At 35.5% G+C, this 27,979-nt stretch overlaps 1 protein-coding gene across 4 annotated transcripts in view; it reads left to right on the plus strand.

The window, feature by feature from the left end:
- The window catches only part of CNST (consortin, connexin sorting protein), a 49,507-nt gene that overhangs the window by 221 nt on the left and 21,307 nt on the right, over nucleotides 1-27,979 (plus strand). For 2 of the 4 annotated variants that reach the window (XM_014255970.2, XM_014255973.2), the window contains exons 2-9: nucleotides 493-622; nucleotides 1,606-1,702; nucleotides 10,752-10,833; nucleotides 13,812-14,234; nucleotides 20,727-20,932; nucleotides 23,954-23,984; nucleotides 26,499-26,585; nucleotides 27,073-27,187. In XM_014255970.2, the coding sequence (XP_014111445.2) occupies nucleotides 13,862-14,234; nucleotides 20,727-20,932; nucleotides 23,954-23,984; nucleotides 26,499-26,585; nucleotides 27,073-27,187 (812 nt within the window). In that variant the 5' untranslated portion in view covers nucleotides 493-622; nucleotides 1,606-1,702; nucleotides 10,752-10,833; nucleotides 13,812-13,861. The remainder of the gene's footprint in view (nucleotides 1-492; nucleotides 623-1,605; nucleotides 1,703-10,751; nucleotides 10,834-13,811; nucleotides 14,235-20,726; nucleotides 20,933-23,953; nucleotides 23,985-26,498; nucleotides 26,586-27,072; nucleotides 27,188-27,979) is intronic. The other 2 variants (XM_014255972.2, XM_014255971.2) reach the window with 2 other exon arrangements.

The raw sequence follows: 27,979 nt of genomic DNA on the forward strand, positions 1-27,979 counted from the left end.
GGGCGCTCCAGGGGCGGGTTAGGGCCGCCGGGCGGGCGGCGGGAAGGAGCCGGTGCTGGGCGGGCTGGGCGCGCTGCCCGCCTCGGCCGGGGTGGACAGGTGCCCCTGCCGCGGCTCCTGCCCCCGGCGCGGTGCCCCCGGCGCGGAGCACAGACATGGCTGAGGCGACGGGCGGCTCGGGAGGGGCGGCTCGGGCCGGCGGGCAGCGCTCTGCCGGGCGCCCGTGGAGCGATGTGTGCTCCGTGTGTCGGTGAGGTCCCAGGAGCTACGTATTTAGTTTGAGGTTTGCCCGGGTGTTTCGCGGGTGTCTTTGATCTCCGCGTCTGCAGCTAAATAAGTCACTTCGGGACTGGGTTGTTTGTATCGCCCTGCCGCCCTCAGCAGGTGCAGGATTCTGCTCCGGCCGATCTACGGCGTCGGTCCTTGCCAGCTTCTGTCTGCTCTATACCTCGTTGCAACTACGGTTTAGGCTAAACCTGTGATTTTCCGTAGCGGTGACGTTGTCCTTTCGGCAACGTCCCCAGTGCCGGAACTAGAAATAACTTTAAGACCATCGTTTTCAAGTTCTGCCGAAGTGGAGTTCATCTTTCAGGGATGCTGTGCGAAAGCCTTTCAGTGGCGGGTGAGTGGCCGCAGTGTGATGGGGGAAGGAAGAGAGAATCCTCCCAAACGCGTTTCCCTGCTCCCTGTCTCGTTTGTGTAGGAGGCAAGAGGGATCTGGCAATCACAGGGTACAACTGGTCTTCAAATTAATGGTTCAGAAGTAGACTTTCTGTATGATTTTCTGTAAATTGCTTAATTTCTTGTATCTTTTTCTTCTGCTTGTGAAGTGAGAAATTAACACTTCCCTACTTACTAAACAAAGTAATTTTGTTTGTTGTATCGCTCGAAAACAGAAATTGGGATAGAAAATCGTGGCTTTGTTGTTCTGTTTTTGGGAAACCTACATGTGACACGAAGAATGGATGGGCTGAATTTAGAAAAATGCCTTAGCAAATGCAGCAGTCCTTCATATCTGCAATTTATTTTTAAATACTTGGCTTTTTACACTGAGTGCTTTAATAGTTTTCCCTGTGCCTTAAGGGAAATGGACAGATTGTTCAGCTGGATGATGGGATAGACCTCAATCCATTTTTAAACTGGACTTTATGTTTTTAATAGCATTTTCCCTCTCTTACTAATTAGTCTGATAATTCAGTAATTTGCAGGACTTGTAGAATATCAAGCGGAACTTGGTTTTCTTAGCACAAGTGTTCAGTAACGTCCTAATTCAGCATTCCTTATCGAAGTTTATTGACAGCTGTGGCTACAGAAAGGTTAGGTATAGTTTTAAACTTAATGAATGAATTTTGGAAATTTTTGTTATCAGTTGGAAGACTCAGGAATGCTAGGGTCACTTTTGAGTGGGCTGTTCAGAGCAACTGGGATTATTCAAAGGAGTGTTTGCTAATAAAATCCAAATGACAAAATGCCCTGACAAGTCTTCATACACTAGAAATTATACACTTTTGTTCATGATCTTATTTATTTTGGCTTTGTGCTTACCTGGATTGAATCACAGGTCTGTGGGCTAAACTCATGGTTTGGTTTTTTCCCCCCTGCTAGAACTGCCAGATATATGCTGAATCTTTCATGCATAACGGACTACCTCTTTATGACCTGGTCATTATCTTTGACAAACTGTTGAAACCATAAGAAAATGGTAAGTTTTATACTTTTTTAATTTAGAAATTAAAATGTAGAAAATTGTTTAGAAGTGTATCACAGGGACATTTGAACAGTTATTTTTACATGAATGGCTGATTGTGGCTTATGTTTTCTAGTTTAATCCAGCTATCACCACATGCAAATATTTGAATTTACAGTCTTACCTCATACAACCTTATGTCTTTGTAATTTATGTGCATTGTTGAGTGCTCTGAAATTGTTTCCTCCTAATTATTGTTTCCTGAAATAAATCAGAGGGAATCAAAAGGGTTACCTGTTTGTTTGGATTCCAGCCTATGCTTGAACCGAAAGAGCTGATTAATAGTATGGGTCAAAAAGATAGTAAAGAGATTTGATCTTTTATTTTTTTTTATTTTTTTTTCCCCCAATGATTCTACCTTTTGCATTTACCTTTATTTGGCTCAATTTAAAGCTTATTTTTCAAGTTAGTCTTTTGGTATTCTTTTGGTATGTGTTAACCACTAAGCCATAGTAAATACTCGCAATCATTTCTAAGTAAGGGTGAAAATTGTAGAAGTACCTGAGTCTTGATCTCAGTTTTTCAGACTCTTATGCCCATACATCATTTTAAGTACAAATTTGGCAAAATTTCTATCTTGCATGAAAAGAACCCGATGAGTATGTGAATGAAAATTTGCAGGACGGTATTTTTCCCTTGTCCTTCTAGAGGGTATTTATCATTAGAGTCTCCTTTAAAGACTCAGAATACAGATTAGGTTTGAAAGGTTTACATGTTACCAAATACCACCTCTAATGTGAATTTTAGAAAAAGCTTTCAACAGAAATGGAAGATGCTTTTACAGAAGAGCTGAAAGAATCACTTAAGCCTATTTGCTTCAGTTTTTGTGAAAGTAAAATAACCTGCTCCATGCTTGAGTTGGCATAAATGCCTCTCCTTTGCTGAGATGCAGGATGCTACAGAATTATTGTCTTCATTTATTTTATTAAGCATGCTTGAATAATTTTGTTGTAATGCTTTGGTTGGTGACCAAGGAAAATAGTAGGAGTGGTAAGAGATTTCTTCAAAAGTTATCTAAGCATTGCACACTCAGGAAAAGAGTCTCTAGGAAGAATTATTTTTTTAAAATCTATCAGAGAGTAGCCTCATTCTTTTAGCATATTTTCTAGCCATTGCTGTCCCCTACTCCAAGCCCATATATGCAGGAGGGAAATCTCCCAAGAACTGAAGTAGCATTTAATCCTTTGACACGGTCTGGTTTGAGATTCAGTGAGTTTGCAGCCTTTAGGCTGTGTTGGATATCTTCCTTTGAAGTGGAAGTCTGCCTTTATAAGGAGGTTAGCAGTTTTGTATTTAGAGCCATTAACTTACTTAACATAAACCTTAACTTACTTCTTTCCTACATGTCCTCTGTTGACAATTAAAAATGGCTTGACATTTGGATGGAGGACAGTGGCTGGGGAAGTGGGGGGAGTTTTGCTGTTTGGCCAAGCTATTAGTAGCAAGGGAAATTAGAATCCAGGGTTCCTTGGATGCTCGCCTGCTCCATGTGACAATGTAGATTCCAGCCCAACACTGAAAACCTGATTAATACGGAGTTACTGTCCATTGAAAGTCAATTAGATCAATTGTGCAGATCGCTGGAGAGTGACTACCTAGGTACCAATTAAGTGAAACTATCAAGTCAGTTCACCTTTGAGAGTTTCTGAGCACTAGGTGTGTAGTCATGTATGTTAGAATAAGCTTATTTGAATAAAAAAATTAAACCACTCCTTTGCTCTTTTTCTTATGTAGTACCATGCTGTTTAATAGGAAAACCTTTTCATACCAGGTGAAGATGGACTTTGCAGCCTTACGAACACCGCAGCAAAGTTCACAGCTGACAAAAGAACCATTCAGAACAAAAATAAATATTTTTTAAATGATCTGATGCCTTTAATTCTGTCCCTGTTGATGCTAACAGCATTGTCCATGTTTTATTTTCCTTCTAATGAACACTGAGCAGTATTTTTGACATTTTCAGTGGAGAGGTGAAAGGTTTTGTAGTGTGAAGATGGTTGCATAATCTGTGTATTATAAGGCATCTTGGCAAGGTTACAGACTGTCTCACTCTGTGCTTTATCTGTGTGTACAGAGAATCTCAGTCCCTAGGGCTATCAATCTGGCATCTTTCATCAGCACTAAATTTACTGCAAATATTTTTTGTGTGCCTGAAAAAAAAAAGCGCTATTAAACCTTTGTGGGCAGGAGCAAAAACATTCAAATAGATGCTTTTTCTGTTTATTTCCCTCAGAATTTCTCTTCACTGAATTCTGGTGACCATGTTCTACCAACTTAAATTCACACAGCATGTGTTTGTATGTCTGTCTCATCATAGGTCTTTATCAGGGAGGCTTTTGAAATGTTGCCTTGCTTGAGAGCCTCGTTGGACCAACGATTTTTTTACTAGTTTTTTCCTTATTAATCTACTTAAAATATAACTGTGATGTCCTCAAAACTCTCAGGCTAACTGATAAGGAAAGTGTAGAGGTGAAATGCTGTTAGTGCCAGAGATTCCTGTAGACAAATTTTATTCTGTTGTGTGCTTGCCTTTTTGGAACTGAATTGCTTAGGAGTGTAAAGTTTTTTCCACTGTTTTCCAATACGCTGCTCCACCTGTCCCAAGTGAATTGCTAATGTGTGGCCTTAGAACATGAGCTTTAGCACTGCTTTTCTCTGTACATGCCAATCATTTTCTTGGGTTTTTTGTCTGGAACATTAATATTACACTGCAGGGCAAATTCAGATTAATTCAGAATAACTTTTTATAAAGAAAAAACGTAAAATTAATCATTTTAGGTATTCATTTTATCTTGGTAAAATGAGTATGTTAGGAAGATGTAGTGGGTTTAGCACTGGCTAAAATCACCAGTGCACCTACTAGAATTATTTACTCATTTCTTTAAATAAATTTCTTTAAATTAAATTTAATTTTAAAATTACTTAATTTTTAAAAAATTAAAATTTTCACTAAAATTTAATCAATTTGATTTAATCATTTAATAACATCATTAAAATCACTAAAAGTGATTTTTAGGTTCACTTGATGAATATGTTACTGAAATAATATGGAAATTCATAATGTACATTTTGGAGATTCTTTCTTAATGGTTATAACTTGGAATTTTATATGCTTTAAGCCTCTAAGTTAGGGCATGATGATCTTATCACTTCAGACCAACATTTCATCTGGACCTGCATCATAGTTCAGGTGTTGTTCATTCTGCTTTTACAGTTTTACAGTTGACTCAGTTTGGCAAAATAAACGAATTGGGGTGCATCTTGTCCTGAAATTACAAGTTTGTCAGTTTTTCAGTAATATTTTGGCATTTTCACTGACTCATGTCTTTATTTTATAAAGTGACATACACCATGCAGAGCTTACACATTTGATCCTAGGAAGGATCTTCCTTAGCAAGAGTTGGCTTATAAAATTGCTCTATCCAGTGTTGTTTTGGGAACTGCTTAGTTTCTTACCTGGATTTCTCTTTTTCTCCTGGAAGACTGTTGAAGTCTACTATGTTAATACTGAAATATAACATCATTAACACAAGGAGAACTAATAGTCATTCAGTTTCTCTATGGGCTGTTAAACTTCTTCTGACATGGTATCATTGAAACAAGCTCACTTTGGGTTTTAAGTGAAATTAGTTTTTACCACATTACAGTATTGAGTTTTTGTTAATGTTTGTGATAGTTGAGATTTTGCAATGGGAAGATCTTTTGTAAATGGAATCTGCTTAAAGTGACCTTGATAATAGTTTTTTGAAAAGCTGATCTGAAACATATTAGATCTTTGTTTACAGGCTCAGGTATTGCAAGCATTCAAATTCCATAAAGAGGAAACTGGTAACTGTGTGCTTCAGAAAACCTCTCTAACAGCTATTAGTCAAAAGTATGTGTGAATTGTTAGAGACAGCTCATATAGGCAATATCTGTTTACACAATTAGAGCTGAAATGAATTTACCATAATAACTTCCTGTTGGAAGGGGGAGAATTGAAACAGCACTCAAGGCTAAATTCACCACTGGGCTTAAGTGGTTGCAGCTTCATTAACTTCAGTCAAGTTACACCAGTGATTAATTTTTTGGGGGTTGTGATTTGCTTAACATAGATCTCTTACAGTTCATACATGATTAAGTTCTTGCTCATGCATTTGAACGCCAAAAGAAGAAAGAAAAAAAACAAAAACAGATTAAATGTATTGTACCTCCTTACAGTCCTTGTATGGTTCCCTTTTCTAAAATATTTATTTCATAATCTCTTATTGTATTAATCTTTGCTGTGTCCCTGTGAAATATATCAGTACTTTGTGGTGAAGAAATGCAATAGAGATGATTTAACAGTGTGGCTGTCTTCATGGAGGAGGTTCAGAGCAAAGAAGGGATTTGATCTCATTCATTTGTATCTGACACTGAATAATGTAGAAACTAGATCATCCTAACTTTTGGAAATATAAGGAAAATAGATGCAAGATTTTTAGTAGAGCTGGTGGATATTCTGATTTTCTAATTATGTCAGTTACTGAGGCTCTAACAATTAGCTCTGTTCTTAATTAACCTTCTGGTTCAACCTGCAAGCTTGGTAACAGAGGGACCGCAAGTATGTAATATGGACAAGAATTGTTTCATAACTTTCATGGACAGCTTTCCATTCTACTTATGTTTGCTACTGGCCTTGATATAATTTAGGAGCTTACTGAATATTTTTATTATACTAATTTTCTGTGTGTTGATGAGAGCTATAAAACTTGCTTGTCCCACATCAATAATAAAAAAATATGGAATTCAGTCTCACTATGAAATTTAATTCTCAGAAAGTCTTGAACACTCTTCTTTCTTCAGTTGGGCAACTTTTAGATAATTGCCTCATTCTTCTTGCATCTCCATTTCAAGGGATCTGTTCTGTCATTTCTGTTTTTTCATATATGTTGAAAATGGTTACCTGAAATCATGAGATATTTTATATGTTTTTTAGCAACCTTTTATGAGATGGTAGGATCCGACAGCTTTCTCAGGTCCTTGGAAATTAAAGATTTGGATAAAAGTGCATTAAGCTGATTAATTCTCATAAATATAGTCTGTGGATTTGCAGAACTTTTTTTTTTTTTTTCCCCTGTAAAGAAAAAGTACCTATCCTATGAAAGACGCATAAATTAGATTAGTAGTTATTATGCTTTGTAATCAAACTTGTGCACATGTCTTGAAGTATAACAAAAATCCGGGAGTGCTTCAATCAGAGGGAAAATGAAAACATCAAAAAAGGCAAATTACTACTTTTCAGAAGACTTGAAAGGATGTTTTTGTATCCCAAGGCAAGCCCAGTTACTCATAGGTTATTCCTGACCAACATTTGTCTAGACTGTTTACAAAAGAGCTCAAATGATGAGAGTTCTCCATTCTCCTAGAGCAGTCTTGTCTACTGCCTTTTCTACCATTACCCAGGATATGTTCTGGTGTTTTGTTGCAGAAAAGAAAAAAAAATGGAACACTTCAAATGGTGAGGCTGCTTTTTGTTCTTGTAACATTCAGTCAAATTTGTTCTAGTGAAGCTTGAAACCCAAAACTTTTCAGACACTTGGGGACTCATCATTGTGTATTTTGAGTGCTGACAAATAGGTTGTTTATGTGAAATTTTTGACAGAACTGTCATATGTTCTACTAAGACAGACAAACCTCTTGCATTTGGCTACATGACTGAAACATATTTTTAAAGTAATGCGAAATGTGGAATAGTAGATTATGCCTGGCAGTATGTTTATCATTGTTTATTAAAACTGTGAATAAGCAGTATGACTAGGAAGCTTAGAAGTTGAAAATAGTATGTGGAACTTCCTCTTTAAACCTCACTATTCCTGCTGTTTATAGATGTGAAGATCATTGTGCCTTTAAATGCCACTGCCACTTGAGAAATGTCACTTCAATGTCAGAAAGTACCAAACCACCAAAGTGTTCATGCTCAGACATTTTCATAAATTCAGTGAAATTAGATAAACCGCTCCTGTATCTGAATACTTCTTGAAGGACAGCAGACTTAACACATTTGAAAAAACAGATCTCTTAATCTGTGTATCTGACAGAAGCAGAAAGCATGTAGAAAGATATTTTTACCGCTAGTGCATTTTTTTCAAAGCCAAACAGGGCAAGCTGAGCAGTCAGGAGGATATTGAGATTCTCTCATGGTGAGGCTGTCCAGTAAAGGGGTTGTACATTAGTCTATCTTTTTGAAGTTATAAACTACCAGTGAGTCCATGGTATAAGAAGGCACAACAGCATGGGGGTGCTTTTTTCTGCAGAGGTGTCAGCTTGGATAATGGAAGTATACATATGAATATCTTTCTTTCCCTTCCTTTAGAAACAGCAGCATTCCAACCATTGTGTTTCACATAAAACACAATGCAGAGAAGAATTCTGTTAGCTGGAATTGGTCTGGCTTTGTGAGATGATTAGAGCTACATGAATTGCCTATCACCTTTGTCTGCTGTCTGTCTTTCTATGGCAAATTCTGTGATGGTCAAGTACATCTTCAGCAACTAGTAATTTTCTTGGTTGTGGTGAGGCAAGGGCATTCTGCTGATAACATTCCTGGCTTCTTTAGGTGTGTCTTGGCTTCCATATTAGGTGAAGAAGCAAACTGTTTTGTAGAAGTTACATTTGCACTTCTCTAAAGAACATATGTTCTCTTTGTTTATTAGCTCCTGTAACAGCATAGTAGACATTGTCCTTTTTCTTGCAAGCTAATGAACTCAAAATGCTATGTTGTATGTAGTTTTTACGTAGTGTCATGTAGATACTGTGTCATTTAACAGTTTCCCCCGTCACTGAATCTTCATTTTGGTATTAAATATAAATGTTCATAAAATGAGATCAACCTTTCTCCTTCTGTGGGCATGTTAACGGACAGCAAGAAAAATTTCTAGTATATGTTTTTTTTCTGTTTGGCCCTGATAATTTTCACATTGGTTTTCATTAATTTGTAGAAGATTATTTATCAGTATGAAAAAAGATACATCACAAGATAATATTTAAATGATAGTATCTTCACACCAGCTGTCAGAAAGATCAACACATTTATTCTTAAGAAGTATGTGGATTAGGTTTAGTTATTCTTTAAATTTCAGTGTTTCTACAGTTTTCCTCTTTTTGTTCTAATGGTAGAAGCACCAACTCTGTAAACATAATGATTTTTAAAAATACTTGTTTCATTTTCGTGGAATCAGTTTTGGGTTTTTTTGCTGTAGGACTTGTAAAGCTGCTTGTACTTAAGTAAACAGCAGGGGGGCTGAAAATACTAAAACCTCAGCAACAATAAAGAAAACTAAATTCCTTTAATACTAGTTAGTGCCTATTTTTTACCTATCCTTAAACCTGAGACTTGCGAAATTTCTTCTTTAAAATGATGTGGATTCCACAACATCTCACAATAGACAGCCTGTTTGGTTGTTTACATAGCAACCTTTTTTAGACTGAGCTGCTATTGCCAGATGTAGTGCTGACCCTTCCTTTCTAAAATTCTTACCTTGCTGGGATCCAGGTTCTCTTGTGTATGTCTTGTTCTGTGAATATTGTGCACAAAAAAACCCCACACGATTGTAATTAATTAGTGCCTGGTAGAACATAATGAATTCTCTTGTGCCTGTAACACTTGCTGTATTATATCTCAGGAGAAAAAGAAAGCTTGGACTCGTGGTCTGCTTTCTTTTGGTATGTTTGGTATGATGCTTTTCATCATAACAAAATGACTGGTTGATCCGTATTTCAGATAGATGTGCTTTATTTATTCTAAAAATTTGGGGATATTCTCTTTGTGTTAGTGAATTTTATGTTATTCCTTTTGGAGCACTTATTGCTACAATTAATTTTGAATTAAATCCTCAACAATGCTGTAACTGCTTCTAACTGCAGGCTATATTCCACTATTGTGGTTTATCATCAAAGTTAATGAAAATATTGCATAGAAGCAACACTGGGAACCAATCTGAAATGCCCATTCATTTTGAATAGAGCAGTGTTGGTGATATAGTGGGGAAGCTGACTTTCAAAGATTTAAAAGACTTAATTTTTCGTGTTTATTAAAGAGATTTAGAATAGTGTCTTTGGCAGAGGAGCTATATGAAGGCAATCAAATGGAATAGAAAAACAATTCGATGTAAACTTCTTTTTAACTTTGTTAGAAGAAACAATGTTTTAGTCTGGATTGTTCTGTAAGTTACGTCCAAGATCAGTAAATTAAATACTACACTATACGTTCAGTAAACATTCACAGAGCCCACCAGCTGTCCAGGATAGAGGGGCTGAGTTAATATGAAAGTTTAAGAGGCCTGGTGGTGTTTGTGGTTTTGTTTTGTTTTTAATGCCCTCTTCAAATTTTATCCACGCCAGCTCAGGAATGATCCCATTTCTTACTACATTTTTTTTTTTTTCCAAACAGCTATATTTAAGGTTATGTTTCTATAGTAAGGATAGATGGAAAAAAGTAAGCAACTGAAAAAGTTGTCAAAATTATATTAAGTTGTATGAAGTACATGAAAGAGAACACTGATTTTAAAACTGAACTTGACCTAAAATACAAGCAATATGTAATACTTTGTCCAAAGCAAACAAACATAAAAGTAATTTCCTCAATACAGACTTTATCTTTTAGCCACTTGGCAAGTATTTTCCATTTTATTTTTCATTTGTGCTATAATCATCATGATGACATGTGCCAATTGCATGAATCTGTGTGGCAACTGAAACACTTTTATTCATCAGTACCTTTTAACAAAGGTCAGCACAGTTCTACTCAGTATTAGCTTTTATTTCAATTTTGGGCAACCAGTGAAGGGAGGAAAGATGGGCCTTTGAAGAAACAAACATTTTTAATTAACATGTTGCTTATGTTTACAATTCATTTCAGTGGCAAAACAGTAAATACAGGAACCGCATGTTAATGGTCTTTTAAATATAGTTTAAATCACAAGGGATTTTAATTTAATTTTTGTTTATAAATAAGTGTTTCTACTTGTGTTTTTCATTCTCACAGGATTTAGATTCACTTTGATACCTGCCTAGTGCCTTGGTGAACTCAAAAGGAATTGCAAATAGCAACATTGAAAATCAAGAAGGTAAAAAGTTTCATCTGGATGGAGAGGAAATCCATCTAAAAGATCAAGGGCAAGACTGTTCTAAATTCTTTGAACTAGCTCTTTTGGGGTTTTTATTCTCTAAGGAGTCCTAAGGGTTGTAGAAAGGAATAGATTTTCAGGGCTACTTTTATTTGGAGAAATACTGAGTTTCAAGAAATAAACCAAGAAATTTTGTTCTTTCCCGCTTCTCAGCTACGGAGGGACTATCGTTTTTGCCAAATGTTCAAAGGAAGTGAGTTAACATTTTCCATCAGAATGTTAGCTTCCTCTACAGCAAATATCACTTGTCAGAAGCATCTTTTCTCATTTTTCACAATCAAATAGGAAACACCTTATTCAAATGCATTTGTATTTCTCTTTCCCTTTGCTGGCCATTGAAAGGATAAACTGTTCTCTATGGATAGAAGCAAGACAGTGGTGGTAGGACATCCTGGTTTTTAATTATTGCTGTTAAAACTAATTTCTCATTGGGTTTGGGCAATTTACTTCAACCTCTTTTGATGTATCATTTGATCTATGAGCTGGGGAAAGAAGCAGTCATTATTTCATGTGGCAGAAAGACTAAAAAGTGAACCTTTCAAATATAATACTGTGTTTGGGAGTTTTTTTAGCGCTTTAGAACAGGTATCAGTAAATCAACATAACTGTAGCGTGGGTGTCTAAAAATATCTGGTTCTAGTTCTGATTCTTTCTGGTCTGATTAAAGTTCTGTCCTCCTCTTAAGCTTTCATTTTGTGTTTAACTCTCTTTGAGAGAAAATGGATTGATTAAGCAGCATCCTTCTAGTGAACAGGTGCCAGATAAGTCCTCAGTATCTCCTCTTGAGTACGCTTTGTCTTTCTGGTGCTCAAGGAAAACCAATTATCATCTAATGTGGGTACCAAAGGAAAATGCACCTTTCATCTCTAATGTACAGTACATAATTCTTCTAAACTAGGATAGAATATTTCCATTGGAAGGGACCTACAGTTATCATCTTGTCCAACTGCCTTAGCAGCTCAGGGCTGACCAAAAGTTCAAGTGTGTTGTAAAGAGCATTGTCCAAATGCCTCTTAGACAGGCTTGGCGCATTGACCACCTCTCTAGAAAGCCTGTTCCAGTGTTTGACCACACCCTTAGTAAAGAAATGCTTCCTAATGTCCAGTCTAACCTTTCCTGGTGCTGCTTATATGTTTAAGGGTAGGCAGTAATTTTTGTTAGACTGGTATGGCTGGAAGTGGTTAGCCAGTTCTTCAGGTTGGAAGCAGAGATGGAGTTGTCCAGGGTGGTGCTGCCTTTTGGGTTTGTATTGCCCAGCTGATGGTGGCTTGTTGCCCTGTGTGCACCAGCTATTTAATCAGGCCTGTACTTTGTGTGCTCGTCTGTGAGCATTTGTTATTGGAGACAGTATCGAAAGCCTTACTGCAGTCACGGTAAATCACTTCCATTATTCCCACTTCCTCTGCTGAGCGAGTCAGTGTTTTGTAGAAGCGCAACTTACCCATCATAAATACATGCTGACTGTGCTTGATGACCTTCTTATCCTTCAGATGTTTGAAAATGCTTACTGGGCTAACTTGCTGTATTACCTTCCAAGGATTGAGGTGAGGCAGAGCAGCCTCTAGCTCCCTAAATCCTCCTTCTTGTGCCTAAAATAGGAATTGTGTTTTCTTTTTTTTTTTTTTTTTCTCAGTCCCTTCAGCAACTATGAAGTTTATGATGGAATAATTTGGGGAAAGTCTCTTTAGTAATCATTGTCAGAAATACATTTCTATGTATGAAGGAAGGCCTGCTTATTCTTTTGAATTCTTTCCATTTTTCTGCAATTTTAGTTCTTCTAGCAAGTAAAATGAAAGATTATCTTGCATACTTAGCAAGTGTGTATTTCATTTACTCAACTTGTGTATACCAAGAGTTAAGAAAGCCTGGTGAAAACAAGTATCCTAAAATGTGTTTTCATTTAAAGGAAAGTATAGGAAGCTGCTGTAGGAGGCTTACCTAAGCTCTTCTATAATACAAGAGTGCTTGCTGATTCTTGGCTTCACTATTTAAAACGTGAGCTAAATCTAGTGAGATGTACATAATGGAGCTGTATTTCAGGTATATGGTTGCTAAATTAAGCAGCAGTGTTGCTGTGCTTCTAAAGGCTAAAGACAGGAACTGATACAACAGTGGTCCTGCAACATGTAGGTCTTCTGCTAAGTTACTGTGTTAATGTGTCTAATTGCAGCATTGATTGGAGATGCATCTTCACAAAAAGGGAAAGTTGACTCCTGCTGAGAGTAGTTGGGGGTTTAGGTTTTTTATCAGCAAACCATCTGCTTCTGTGTATACTGAAGACATGTTGAATGTTTTCTTGAAAATAATGTGACAATTGAGGCAATAAGCAGGTTCTACTTCCATCTAATTCTGATAACACAGTTAATTTATCTGCAAGTTTGATCTGATACTATCACTGACAGAATTAAAAGTTGTTCTACTTTTATTCCTCCCTGGTTTATTTTTATTTCAGGCAAACTATGATCTTATGTGACAAGAATGCTTTTGTTTTAGCCATGGATTTAAAAGGCGGGGGGGGGGGGGGGGGGGGGCGGGGGGGGGGGGGGGGGGGGGGGGGGGGGGGGGGGAGGGGGGGGGGTGAAGGACACGATGGACATGAGGTGGCTTCTGTTTATCTTTTTGTTTTTCTCATTACCTCAGCTGTAACAGCAGGAACACTGCTGTAAAGATCAGTTGTTGCTTTTGCTCAGGTAACTGGAACAATTACAACTGGATAAAAATACAACTTCATAGTTTTTTTTTTATGTAAATATCCCCTGCATTAAGACTTTAAATGGGTCATTGAATGAAACAAATTCCCCATACTTTTAAGCTCTGTATATTGGCTAATGTGAATCTTTATTGGCTGACACTGGCTGACATTATTTATCTATTAGACTATACATATTATAAATGCTTTGTTCCATTTTATATTTTAGGTTTAAAAATACCTGGAGGGAGATTAAGTGGCTCAACAACTAACGCTCTAATGGATGACAGAGACTTTCCACCAAATGATCTGCAAATAGACTCAAAGGGCAGTCTTCCTGCTAACTATAGGGTAGGAGGTTTGGCATCTCATTTGATTCCTTCAGCTGATGAAAATGAAAATCAACTTGACAGTGATGGAAATGAAGTTCTGACCAGTAGTAACATTGCTATGGGGCAGGATAAAGGTGAACAGGATAACATCAATAATAATGAGAACACAGACAGTGGAGACTGGATCCCAAGCTGTAAGGAAAGTGAGACTGAGAGGAGATCTGTAAATGTCCATATGGAGGAAAAGCCTATTACTGAAAAACAGCCCAGTGGAAAAAGAAGTCCAAGAAGCAAAAGAAGCTCCAGTAAAAAATCTAAAGGTATTTAATTTATTTTTTTTCTTTTGTTTACTTCAGAAGTAACACTGTAGTTTAAATCTGTGAGGTAATAAGAAATATATTTTAGGTATTGTACTAATTATTTTTAGCATTTCACTAAAGGTTTGGTGGGTTTTGGTTTGTTTAATTTTTTTTTTTTTCCAGGACAGCTAATAGTCTTCAATCAGATTCAACTCTACACGTTTTCACCTTTTGTATTTAAACAACAAAGTAGCAAATGCAACACATCAAGTAAACAGGAGTAGAGGGAGGTACACAGTGTTAGTATGGAAATTGAGCTGGCTTCCAAATCAAAATAGACAGGAATTCTGGAATTATGGTTTTGTTCATTTGAACATCATAGTCAAGTGCCAGATTTTGGTGTCTTGATCCCATGTCAACATTTGAAATCTTGTTAGGAGTACCAAATGGCTTAATCCCTGCTGTTCTAAAATTTACTTACATTTTTCAAATCTTACCAGATCATCCTAGGTTGTGTGTTTTGGGTAACAAAGTGTTAAAAAATGTGTCCTTAACAATTTTTGATGTTACTTTTTCTTTAGATATTTTGGATATGAGTTGGATAAGGAAAATGTAATGTTTATTGCATGTTCTTATTTGAGATCCTTCTTCCCATGTTGAAGGAGTAGGATTTAGTGTAACATAACATGTTACATTAGGTTTTTGTCATACATCCTAAAGCTTGTGTGTCATAGGGCTGTACATACTAATTAAAATCAGTATGTTTCATGCATAGGTTTCTTTGAAAGAACAGCTGATTCACGTGTGCTTTTTTTCCCCATACATTTTAAACTAAATAATTTTAAAATACAATTTTCCTCATAAATGCCAAGTCTTTTATGACCTAATCTGAAAACTGATTATGATTTTAAGGGATTATAGAATAGATAAAGACAGGAAAGAAAGGAAGCCTTGCATTCTGTATCTTGCACAAATAGGCAAAATCTAGAAAAGAAAAATTATATTTTTTAATAGACATAAGAGCACTCTGAAATCTGTCATTACAGGGAGAACTATTTCTCAATAACTTTCTTCAGCACTTAATAAGTATATATATTTCATCTGTAGATTTAAGTTTTAATAATAGAATAAAATAATTAAAATGAGATTGGCAGAAGTAATTGAGAACCACTCATCTGTATGATGGAAATAACAAAAAACAAGTTGATGAGAAGTTATGTTCATACATGAACATGTTGACAGAGGCATCTGAAGCACAATAAGAGGAAGAGAAGGAAAAAACTCACCTAAACACTGTTAAACTCTTAAACTAAGTTAAATTTAGTTTGTATTCTTTCTCCATTAGTTTGTATTCTTGTTGATAAATGAAATGAACTGATGCAGAAGTACCACAAAACAAGCTGTCCACAGTAGATTGAAGTTTCAAGATGAAGAGCAGAATCCTGAAAAATTAGAAAATTTCATGGAAAAAACAGGCAATGTGAAAAACCACACCAGAGAACATCCTGCTTGCAAAACTCTAAAGAGTTTTGTTGAATTCTTAGGAATAAACTCTTGTTACTTTATTATTAAAGAACCTTGATTGTTAGAAAGGAAGGTGAAAATATAAAATTGCATTATATCTCCCATTGCTTATGAGCTAATATGCATTTAGCTTTTTTGATACTCCCATATGATGATTCTTCTGTTCTCACAAAATGCAATTGATTCTGTCACAATTTCGTGATGTTGCAAATGTCATTATTTTAGTGGCAATCTAATTTTAATTTTCAGCGCCAGCTATTTTAAATGATTCCTGAATATCCCACTACACCCTCTACGTTAAAGGTCCAAACCAGCTTTCTTGTCTTTATACCAACTCGGAGTTAAAGGAGAGAATAATCATACTAGAGTGGAAGATTCCAGAGTGGGTGACAGCAGAGCACCACATAAGCAAGCTGAAATATCAGACTAAATACTTGCATGGCATCTGTTGTTGCAATTTTTTAAAAAAAATATTTTAAACTGTTGAAAAATCATGGATGAGTTACTTTGACTCATAACTAAGGAAGAGATTTATGAATCTTTTTCCCTATAAGCACACCTGCTAGGATTGCTGTTAGATGTTGTCATTCTAGAAAAGATGACGTTTGTCTTAAAGAGCGTAATTTTCATATTCCTCTTCTTGCTAGTGACTAAAGAAATTTATGTGGAATATGGAAAATTACATTTTAGTCATTTTTGTTTACTTGTGACTTGCTCAGCAGAATATTGGCGAACATTAGAGAAGCCAATCTTTCGCTCTCAACATGTTTTTGCTTCAGAAGAAAGAGCGAATACTTATACTTGCAATGTGTTTGAAATCCTCTAGTTGATTTTAAAGAATAAACAGTAATAAGTTTGATTATTATCTGTCTGTATATGCTTGGGATTTCTTGAAGCTAAAATTATCCTAGCTTCTACTATTAGTAGACTCGAATGCAAGTTTAAGTCATTGTGTCTGGTTGAAGACCCTTCTGGTTCAATATTCTTCCCCTGACAGAGGCCACAGAGGATTTGTAGGTGAGAGTACAAGGGCAAGGCAAACATGGAGTTATTTGTTCGCATGTTCTGCTCCCCATCTGCAGTAATCTCAGGACTTCCCCAAGTGGAAACTGATAGACTGTAATACTTCAGAGTGAATTTGTCACCTGACTTACAGTCGCTTTTTGCATCCATTTCAGTGTCCTGGAGTAAGAAGTTCCAGGATTTCATCTGTTTTTTGTTCAATGAAGCACCTCCTTTTAGCCTTCTTGATGCTGTAGGAGATTTAGAGTGGATTGACAAGTCTATAGCTTCTAGATCCCAGTTTTTTCTCACATTATTTTTGTTTACTCATCATAGCTTTGAATGTACAATGATTATATCTGGTTAGGGAGGACTAGTGACCAAAGAATTGATGTACATTTTAACTGAAGAATTTAAACTTTAGTGATTATTCATAATGTTACTCCTTGTAAAGAGTTGTACTAACTTTGGAGTGGTAGAGCTAGTGATTAATCAAGTTTAATCTGTTTCGATATAATTTTGTAAACATGGACTTCAAATTATCCATGTTCTCTGAAAATAAGTTCATCTTTTTTCAAATGGCATAACATAATATTGTAAAATCATTATATGATTCCTTAACCTGGTAAAGAATGGTAACCTGCACTCAATCTTTTTTCCCCGAGTTAAATTCTACAACATATGCTTTTTCTGTAAATTATTCCACTTATTTCCTAAAGCAGCTTGAAGGTGGAGGAAGGAAGAAAGTGTTTTGGATGGAATTGGTCTTGAAACAAATAAAACATGAATATAAGATAGTCAAATTACATGAAAATTCAAGTAATGTTATTTTATTTAGCATTCTGTACCAATCTAAGCAGGATTTTCGGCTTGCTCAGTTAAAATTATATCTTTACCACCAAGACTTTTGTCTCAAAATCTCTTCTCTTAAAAATAAATAGGTTTTAAATACTTGCTGGTATTTTTTCCTCAATAGTTCTTGAATGAATAAGTCTGAAACAGCTTTCTGTATTGGGTACCAAAGAATGTTTAAAAAAAGAGATGGCCATATGTTTTCTGTACTAGCAACTTCTGTTACTGATGGCTTAGGCTAGTGCTACTGCATGTGAAAATTAAAATTCACATAAAAAACAGAGGGCAACATCCATAATTTTATTTTGATAGCAAATCCCTCATACTTACACCTTGGATTCATTCTCAGGCAGGTAACAAAGCATCTTAATTTCATATTCTTTCAGTACTGACAAAGAGAAAAACTTGAGATATAATGAAAAATGTGGGGTTTTATTCACAAAGTGTGTCAAAATTTGATCATTTTTAGGCAAACATGGGGCTGCTTCTATGAGCTGTTGGGGAAATTGGGAGAAAGTTTGCTTCTCCTCCTGTCTTGGGGAACATTGGCACACCTAGCTGGGCATAGAAGGGGTCAGTTAAACATTTGTGAGCCTGGCAGAGCAAAAGCTTGAACACAGCTCTTTGCCATGGGCCTGCTGAGTGTCCTGGCCACTGATGTCTTCTGTGTCTTTTTGCATACATTTTCATAAAGGCTTTGGCTTCATTCAGTGGTGGAGTAAATATCAGTGTTTTATAAAGTGAAAAACTGTAATCCTTCCATATTAAAAAAATCAGAAATATATGTAAGATACCTGTATGTAGTGAAGAAAAAAAAAAAGTCTGCTTTGGACATTAAGATTGTTTGATTCCTGGAAAAAGTAGTGCACTGTTTCCAAGAGTAGGGAGAAAAAATAAATAGGGATCCTAGTCCTTCACATCTTTATGATGAAATAGCATTACTAAGTAATACAGTAAAAGTTCTTTGTTGTAGTGCTATTAAGGCACAAATACTGCCTTGTGTTGAAAATCAAACAAGTTAGAATTAACCCATATAACTGTAAGGCTTCACTTTCAAAACCAGGGAAGAAATTTGATGGCAAAATTTGATTCCAAGTGACAGCTCACCTGTATGTACAAATAATAATGCAGTTTATAAACTACATGTTAGCAACCATATCATGAACCAATTAAAATGAAGATTTTTCATGATAATTTATTGAGCACGTTGCAGTCAGTGTTCATGTTTTGATATGACAGGTGATTATTAACTGCTTAATAAAGTGTAGCTTGAAGTGATGTTTTGTTTCTTCATTTGTTTTTCTGAGAGAAAAGATTTGCCAGAACATGAGGATCCTTTTTTCTGGTTTCATAATAATGTGCTAAACAGGAAGCTGTATTTTTAAAGTCAGCCTTAATTCTATCTCTAGAAATATTTCCTGGTTTGTATCTTTCATCCAGTTGTGTCCCTTATTGCCTTTGGCCCACAGGAAGCCCAAATAAATACCGGAAGCTCAGAGATATGCATTAATTTTGAAAAAGCAATTTTAAGTTACACCCATATTTTTTCTGGCAGTAAGCCCTGTGAAAATAGCCACCCGCAGAGATTATTAGTAGTCCTAACCTGGATAGTTTACTAAATAGTTTAAAATAATCAAAAGTGAAATAGTGGAGCCTTCCATGGACAAGCTAATTCCTTTCTTAGGTCCTAAATCTTAAACCTGAGTCATCATTATTGGGTTTCAGTGGCAATGAAAGCAAAGGGGTCTGAAACCAAGTGCCCAGGCTGAGGACACAAAGATACTTGAAACAGTGCCCTCAGCTGTCCATCTTCCAGATGATAACATGATTTTCAGAAAATGGGTGTAACTGGGGAACAATACTTATCATAATTTGAGTTTATTAAAAGTTTATGGTGCACATTTCTGTTGCCAAATTTTCTAAATTGTTTTAAATAATTTTGAGGTTTTTTTTAAGTTCAGTCTTATGCAAGTGTGTGAAATTCAATGTTTTATGGAGAAATAAAAAGGAGTTTATTAACTGTTGGAATCAGCTGTAGTTTTCTGGTTGTTCCTAACACTGTTTTATAGGAAGCTGTAATTCATTGGTCTTTGTGAGAGACTGATCCAGTCAGTATATGGGTAGTTGATTTCTCCCACTACTGCTGTCACTACTACTACTCTGCACTTCTTTCTTAATCTCATGTAACATTTTCTCATAACTATCATATTAATGATCAAAATACATAACAAGTTTTGCAGTTCTACCAAGAAAATGAGGGATTTACACCCAGAAAGTTTCTTCCTGTAATATTCTTACAGTGTTATGCTTTACATTATTCTTCAGAACTCCACCTGGAGGCCAGACTTTTTTTGACTTCTGTAAAACTGGAGACAGGCAATGTGAACTGCTAAGAAATGTACCATGGCAAACCTAGTTTTCTGTCTAGCAAGAAGTTCTGGGATCTAAATCCAGTGTACACAGCCTTGTGTCATTGTTACCAGCATAGATCAGCACTACTGCCTCTTTCCCTGGATGCTCAAACTATCCAACTATATAGAGGAGTCTTCCTTTTCACTCAGCAGGACGGTCCCCTTAGACATCTCTTGCCTACAATAGAAAATAGAATCCCACACTGTCATCATCTGCTTCTTTCTATCCTTTAAGATCCTGCTGTCACTGTGAGGAGCCACTGTGTTATCATCTGAAAAATGGACCCTAGTGTCTGTCCATCACCAGGACAACTCTTTCTATGAGGTTCTTGGAAGAAGCAAACTGAGAACCTCATTCATACTACTTGCTATTTGCCCTTTTTGAACAAAACTGCATTCTAAGTGCTTTTAGGTCATCCTGGTCTCTTATTAATAATTCTGTATAACACTTTCTACATTGATTTTTTTCCCCATAAATTAAAGCAGGGTCCCAGTTAGAAGTGTACAGATATATCTGATGTATGTTACTGTGTTCTGTTGGGTAGGTGAGCTGACAGTGAGACAGACCTGTCACAACTCATTTTGACAAGACCAGTATTTAGTTTAGCAGCAGTGTTATTTAACATACTAGGTTTTTATTCGTAACATTCATATTAAATTTCCTAAAAAAAGCAACTCCAAGTATTTTTTGGAATCCTAACCTAAGTGCTTGCCCTCTTTAAAGGTGTTTCTAAAATGGGAACCACATCCATCCAGGAGGAAAATACTCTTGTTACAGATACAGATTTTGTGGAGGCTGAAGGTGCTGTTGAAACAAAGGAAAACTTTCATCCAAAAGACCAAAAGCAAACGTTGCAGTCTCTTTTCTCGTTGCTCCGTGAAGAGGTTGAGCAGATGGATTCAAAGATATTGCCACTGTGTCTCCATCAGGTACTTTCTGTGATTTTGGGGTGCTGCACCAAATTTTATTTTTATTTGAGACCTTTGTTTATTAGGAAAAATATGCATAAATGTGATTTATGCCAATATTCATATCTATATGATATTTAGAATATGATATATAGGATATTTTGATGCATAACAGATGGTCAAGGCAAATATCTTCTCTAAGATCCTCTAATATTTGTTAAACTATAAATTGCCTTGTAAGTATATTCTGTAGTTAAAGGAAGCTCTTAAGGATGGATTTCTAATTCCTCAAATGGTGAAATTAGTTTGGCAGGAAGATTTGCGAAAATAGCTCTTTAATAATATATAATTAATATTATATATTAATATATGTTTATATTATATATGTATTTCTCAGTACTATATAAATATATATTTAATATATAATCAGTCATATATATATATATTTAATATATACCTTGAATAAAGTTTGCAAGACACTGGTATAGTTACAGGACAGTAGATCCATAAATAATATTTTAAATCTGGAATTGTTTTTACTGCTGCAGACGTCTTTTTAGCATAAATTTTATGCATGAATAATAGGATTAGAGGTTTAATTAGTGTATACCTTTATATAAGCATGCTTGCCACACCTGCAAGACCAAAGGAAAAACTGTGGTTTGAAATACAATCTTTCTTACAAACTGGTCAGTATGTTTCTTTTTCTTCTGGAGGTTATGATGAAGAAAAATATGTGAATAGAATTTGATGCTATGATGATTAATTTACTAAACTGTAAATTAATACTGTTTAGTTGTGTCTGACTAAGAGCAGACTAGAAGACCTTTTGCTTGGCTGTGGTGTCTAATATGGGCCATATGTAGATACTATACCTGCCTGATTTGACTCAGATGCATTGTCTTTATTTTGAAAGGTATTTTAAATTTCTAAACTGCAATGACATTCCTGCATTCTTCTTCTTTGACACAAATAAGAGATTATATGGGAGAAAGTGGTTTCTCTTTAGGCTAGCATATTAGAGATAATCTACATTTGACACAGAATTTTAAATCATTTTTTCTAATCCATGGTTAAGATATTTGATACTGTCCCTTAACTTACAAGAAGCTTAGCTTTAGGGTTGTCAATTTGTACTTTTAAGCCTCATCAGATTTGGTGGTTGTTCATGAGTCAGTACACAGGTCATTTTTGGAAAACAAGATAGGGCAAAAACTTAAAATGCTTTACAAACATCAAGGAAATCAATTGCACATGATGGAGGTGAAATCTGTTGCTTTTTAGATGAGGAAGCCAAACACTAAGGGGAAGAACCTTTTGAAAGTCATACCAGAACTGTGACAGAACTGAGAACAGAATCTGTATATTCAGATTGAAAAGTATTCAAACACTATTTCTTTTTTCCTAAAAATTATCAAGCATTTTGAAGGGAGTGCTTGAAAGAAAGCTAATGGACTTTAAAAGGATCGTAACCTGTTTTTTTGAATTGAGGATAGGAGGGGGAAGGATTTTAAGTTTAGCATTCCTGAAAGTGAGTCTCTTAAGAATATTTTCCCTTTCTAGTGAATTAACCTGTCATCTTCAGTCTATTTTTTTTTATTCAGATTGCTAATACAGCCTGACAGTACCATTAAACCAAGCCTAGCAAATACTCTTCCATCACATTCTCTTTCTATTCTCTATGACAAAATTCAATGTAAAATCAAGAGCTGTGTCAGATGTTCTGGAGTATTAACAATCCATGGTGTTTGTGGGAAGCCTGTATTGAATATTTAAAGGTTGTTGGATAGCAAGGGTTATTCTAAGAGTCAACTTCTAATTAAAATAGGATGTAATTTTTTCCCTATCTTGAATGGGATTAATTTGATTTGTTTAAGACTTATTACAGAGTCTAAGAAGTATTTTTATATATAAACATAGGTAGAGCTTTGGCAGCTCCAAAAATTCTTAGGAGGCTATTGTGGACAGCCGACAAAATGTGCAGATAAAGAACATTAAAAGTCACCGATTCTCTTTCAAAGGTACTGGGCTCAGAATGGTCTAGTGGTTAGTAGAAAGGCTGAGAGCCAGGAAATACAATTTGTAATCTAGGCTCCTCTATCAAGTTGCTGGTTTTTTTGAGCAATCATCTTCAGACTTCTACAAAAGTGCTTATTTAAGCCCTCAAGATTATGACTGCTTAAATCGATATGTCCCAAAGATTTTGAGACTGAGTTTTTGAGTGCTCCCCCAGAAGTCATTGGGGAGTCATCTACTATTCATCAACCCGAATGTTCTGGTGTCACGGTACCTGCAGTTCTTGGACACGTTTTGCAAGCTCTGGCCTTGCGTCACCACACATGGCAAATAGGAAGACTGCCCAAATCCGCTGTCCCCGAGGACTGATTAGTTGCTGCTTGTAAAGGTCACTGGTAGTGTAGAGCTCTGTGGAATACTTCTGAGGTTTATATTTTTTGTATTTCATTGCATTTACAAATAAAGATGTTAGTATTCCTCAGCTTTCTAGGAAAGCCTGCACAGTTTTGTAACAAGCACAAATAAGTTATTGTTGCAATTCTCAAATATTTTTTGTCTCCAGGGAGACAAAAGACTGTTCTTTTCTCATCAGTCAGGAAACCTCCATTTCTGTTTTAACACGTTGCAGTCAGGAGAGCGCAGCAATAATCTTAATTTTATCAAAGATAAGGAAACATTGGTCAGGCACAGAATTCAGGCTTTTGAACTTGTATCAGTAAAGAATGTGTTTCTGTTGTAGGTCATTTTAAAGCTTTCTATTAAGATAACTAAAAATGTTGCTGAAAAATTTTTTATAGTTGCAGCAACATAAAACCCTACTAAGATTTGGGTGAATCTGTTTTGTGTGAGAGGACTTAAAATTTCTTTGGTCTTTCCCCTAGAATATGAATGCATGTATTTTGTCAGAAGATTCATATTTTACCCAAACTAAATGGGACCCTGCAAACTATATGATTAAAACTATGATAAAAAGTTTATATTACATCCTTACCACATAAATTCTTAATTTTTTTTTCACTTTTGCAGATAGCTGAGACCTATTTTCAAGAGGAGGAATGTATCCTTTTACTTGCAGAAATTGTTGCATGGTATTAAAATAATGTGGCATGATAAGACATAAAAGTCAAATGCTTTGCTGCTAACTTAAATCTTGTGGGTCAGGGTAAGAAAGAAGTGAACAACCATAATTTACCCATGAGTGAATATACCACATGCTAGCAAATCCTCCTTAATCAAGATACTGGAATGTGAGCTGAAAGATAAATTCACTTCCAACAGCTATACTGATGCAATCATTTGTAGCTGGGCATAAACAAGGAAATAAGAAAATATTTTCAAATAACTTTTGTATTCATAAGGTAACTTCTATTCTAAATATTAGTAACTAGGAAAATGTCTGGTGTAGAGGTATGATATATATTATATCAAATAGGATACTAACAGTAATAATAAAATTGTCACAACAGTTGATTAGAATATGTACTAAAAATGTCTATATTGGAATAAAAGTACCAAACACATGGAACTGTGATCAGCAACCTGCAAACAATAGCAAAATGGTGTTTGACAAATGCTAATTAGTCAAAATCATATCAAGGTGGTCTGAGAAATTGGTAGGAAAATATGGATAATTGCTTCTGGGAACAGTTCAAATAGTCTAGTTTATTTTGATTTGTTCCTAGATAATGCAAGTAAGTTTGGTTCAAAAATTGTAATAGTTGAACTGCTGATAATTATTCTGATATACTTCAGTAATTGTGTGAGAGAATAATAATATTAAACCTTAAGGTTAAGTTAGAATTTTAGAAAAGGTAGACTGGGATTTCCTCTTTGCTTTAAAGGGAAAACTATCAGATTATAAAAAGAGGAGGCCAGTGGTAAGCCCTTAAGGTATATATGATTCACTAAGATGCATCATATATTACAGAATTTGTGCATACAGATTATTTCTTTACTATGTAATTTCTACAAACAAAATACAGCAAATAGGTAATTGTTTAGCAGACTAAATATCAAAGTATAAGAAACCTAGACAAATTATATTAGCCTGTAGATAAAACCAGAGAGCTAACAATTGCAATATTATAAAAGCAACGTATAAAATAAAATATCCATAACTGTTTTAGAGGACTGTGGGGTTTTTTTTGGTCCTTCTAATTCAAAAGTGTCCATCAGAAAATGTGAATTGCACAACACAAATTAAAGGCATGGAAAAAAATCTGTAGTAAATTATTGTGCAGGTGGGAATACAGCAAATTTAAAATTTAAACAGTGTGGTCGAAACTGTTCCTCTTTCATCGAAGTTGCTTTAATTGAAAGGCACTCTATTTAAAGCTGATCAAAGGAAATATTTTTTAATGCAATGTATACCTGATGTGTGGAATTCAACACCACTATATAATACATATTTATGAAGGATATCTCTGCTGTACCTTCAGCCATCAGTTTCCTGATGTTAATAAAGAACTTACTTGATCATGTTGCACTGTATTAATTATCCATGACAGACTTTTTAATTCATCCAGTGTGTAACCTCATATTAACAATAATTCAGGGTTTGTTTCTGTGGTCCTCTAAGGCTCTCTCTGTGATCTGTAATTCTGTTTCTAATAACAAATTTCCTGAAGACAGAGAATATTCTTTCCATTAATGTTGTTGTTCATAAGCCATGCAGTTGCATGAGGCTAACCAGAATAAGAAGTACTGGTTGTGCTCTTGTAATAATTACTCCAGTGTTTTAATTAGCATGAATAATAGAAAGTGGGTTTTCTGTATTACTAAGAACTTCATTCACTGTACTTCTCATTGTATTGTAGAATTACTTTTCAAATAGCTGGTAAAACAGCTTTAAACAGCACAACAACAAGTCAGGCTTGGTGGAACTAGAATTATCCTGACTATTCTAAAATATGTGACTATCAGTATACCTTTGTGAATATATTGATAACCATAAGCAAAGGCAAAGAGTTCTTCATATAGAAGAAAGGCGAGCAGAATCTTCAGGAAGACAAAAGGTAAACTCAGCAGTCCAGCAGTGTTGTATACAATGGTTGAAAAGGGGGCAGGTATTTTTCAAAAGATGAAGTTGGATCAATTGTTTAATACTGTCTCCAGCTGGTCAGTAGAAAGGAGCCATATTTTCAGTTAGTCATGGTTATTGGGATATTTGTATTTCTTGAGAGTTCTGTGCTGGTATTTGTGTCATTGTTCTGCTTTTCATTTCCCAGAGATTTCATTTTTTTGGCAAAGTTATCAGCACAGTAACATTTCAGTAATTTCTTTTCAAAGAAAACCTTTTGTTGTGCTTCAGGAAGAGGTAGCTGCTGAAAAGAATGGGATTTTCATTTTTTTTGGTGTTTCTCAATTTATTTTACTTCTTGCTCGCCATTCTCATATCTGCTATTTTTTTTTCTTTCTTGCACAGGAATCAGGATGCTAGCTATTATTCATTTTGATTAACTTATTGTAAATTTCAAGTGTATAATTACTTCCCTTTCAAACATGATGCCAGTTATAAGTAAGTCATACCCTATCCACATATGTGTGCATTTGCCTTTAACCTTCCATTCAGATGAGAAGGCCATGAAGTTCATTCAGCTTGAACGACTTTATCATGAGCAGCTGCTTGCAAATCTTTCTTCCATACAGGAACAGTGGGGTGAGTACCAGCTAAACTAACACGGTAGAAGAAAGACTTTAGTTTGTATTTCTAAGTAATAGAGTTACATTTTCCATGCTGAAAAAGTTACATAGCAAAAGCAGCATTTATATCAGACTTTCTCTAAGCTTCTTACAAGAAGGGTATTCCTGCTTTGGATTTGTTTGCACACATTAAATTATAAAGGTGCAAATAGTTTGTAATTCTTTGTTGTGTTAATCAGTATTTTGATCCACAGTTGTTTCAAGCTTATTTTTGGGTTAGGGTCAGTGAATCCAATGTGATAAAAATAAAGTGTTGTCTGAAAGAGTAGGATGCTGTTCTACATAGTCTGAAATGAGACTGTAGAACATACACAGAAAAGCTGTCAATATTTCTCCATTTATTTATTTATTTATTATTATTTTATTATTTATTTATTATTTATTTATTATAAAAATGCTACTTTTATCGTATCTTGAGCAAAAACTATTTTGATTTAATTTAGAAAGAAAATGGAAAACAGCAATTGCAAGTCCAGTTACAACACTGAGGAATTCAGATAAAGAACTGAGCGGCCAAGAACTGGAAAAGCTTACTAGAGTTTGCTCTTCCCATCAACAGTAAGTATAAGAAAGTATTATTATTTTTCAAACTAATGTGTTACTGTAGCTGTTGTCTCCTTGCCATTAGGGGTGTTCCAAAATAGTCAGTGTCAAAATAAAAGTTGCATCCTGCTGACCTGAATTTGGTTATAAAGTGGTGGTTCTTTCTGATGTGTAACTAAAATATTTGTTACCATCAGTTTTCACGTTATTTTAATATTGTTTGAGGAATGTATGAAGATGAATGTATGCAGATCTGGACTGGTTTTAGCAAATCATCAGTTTTCCAGAAATGGAGTTTTGAGTTTTATTTTTTCAGCCAAAGTAAAAACTGAATTGTGTTAATTTAAGAAGAGGGAGACTGTAGAACTAATGATGGTGTTCGTGTCTAATACCTATTAGTTTTATCATTGTTTCAAAATGCAAGTGTCCAGCATCTCAGACTTCAGCACCCATACTTACCCTACAGGATTTTATTCCCAAATTTCCCCATTTTAAGACAATTCCTTAATGCTTAAAGTAGTTCTTGTTATCTTCTAGTAATTTCATATAGGTTGCATTTACATGAAGCAGTGATTCTGTACTTTCCCAGCATGACAGTATTCTGAAATCTCAGTTCATAGCTGCCTTGCCTGATCCATCAGCCTCCTGAATCAGTGTATTACAGTATAACAAACTTGTGCCTAGGGTGCCTTTCTGGGTAGTAACAGTTAGGGGGTTGTTCCTATCAGGAAGGAGGAGGAGGAGGAGATCTGTTCTTTCATGAGTGAATGTCCTACTGTCCAAACATTGATTTTAAGGCACAAATGG

This window comes from Pseudopodoces humilis, chromosome 3, assembly GCF_049639895.1.
Source record: "Pseudopodoces humilis isolate 2021_Gansu_Grassland_sample_001 chromosome 3, ASM4963989v1, whole genome shotgun sequence".
In the NCBI taxonomy this organism is placed as follows: Eukaryota; Metazoa; Chordata; class Aves; order Passeriformes; family Paridae; genus Pseudopodoces; species Pseudopodoces humilis.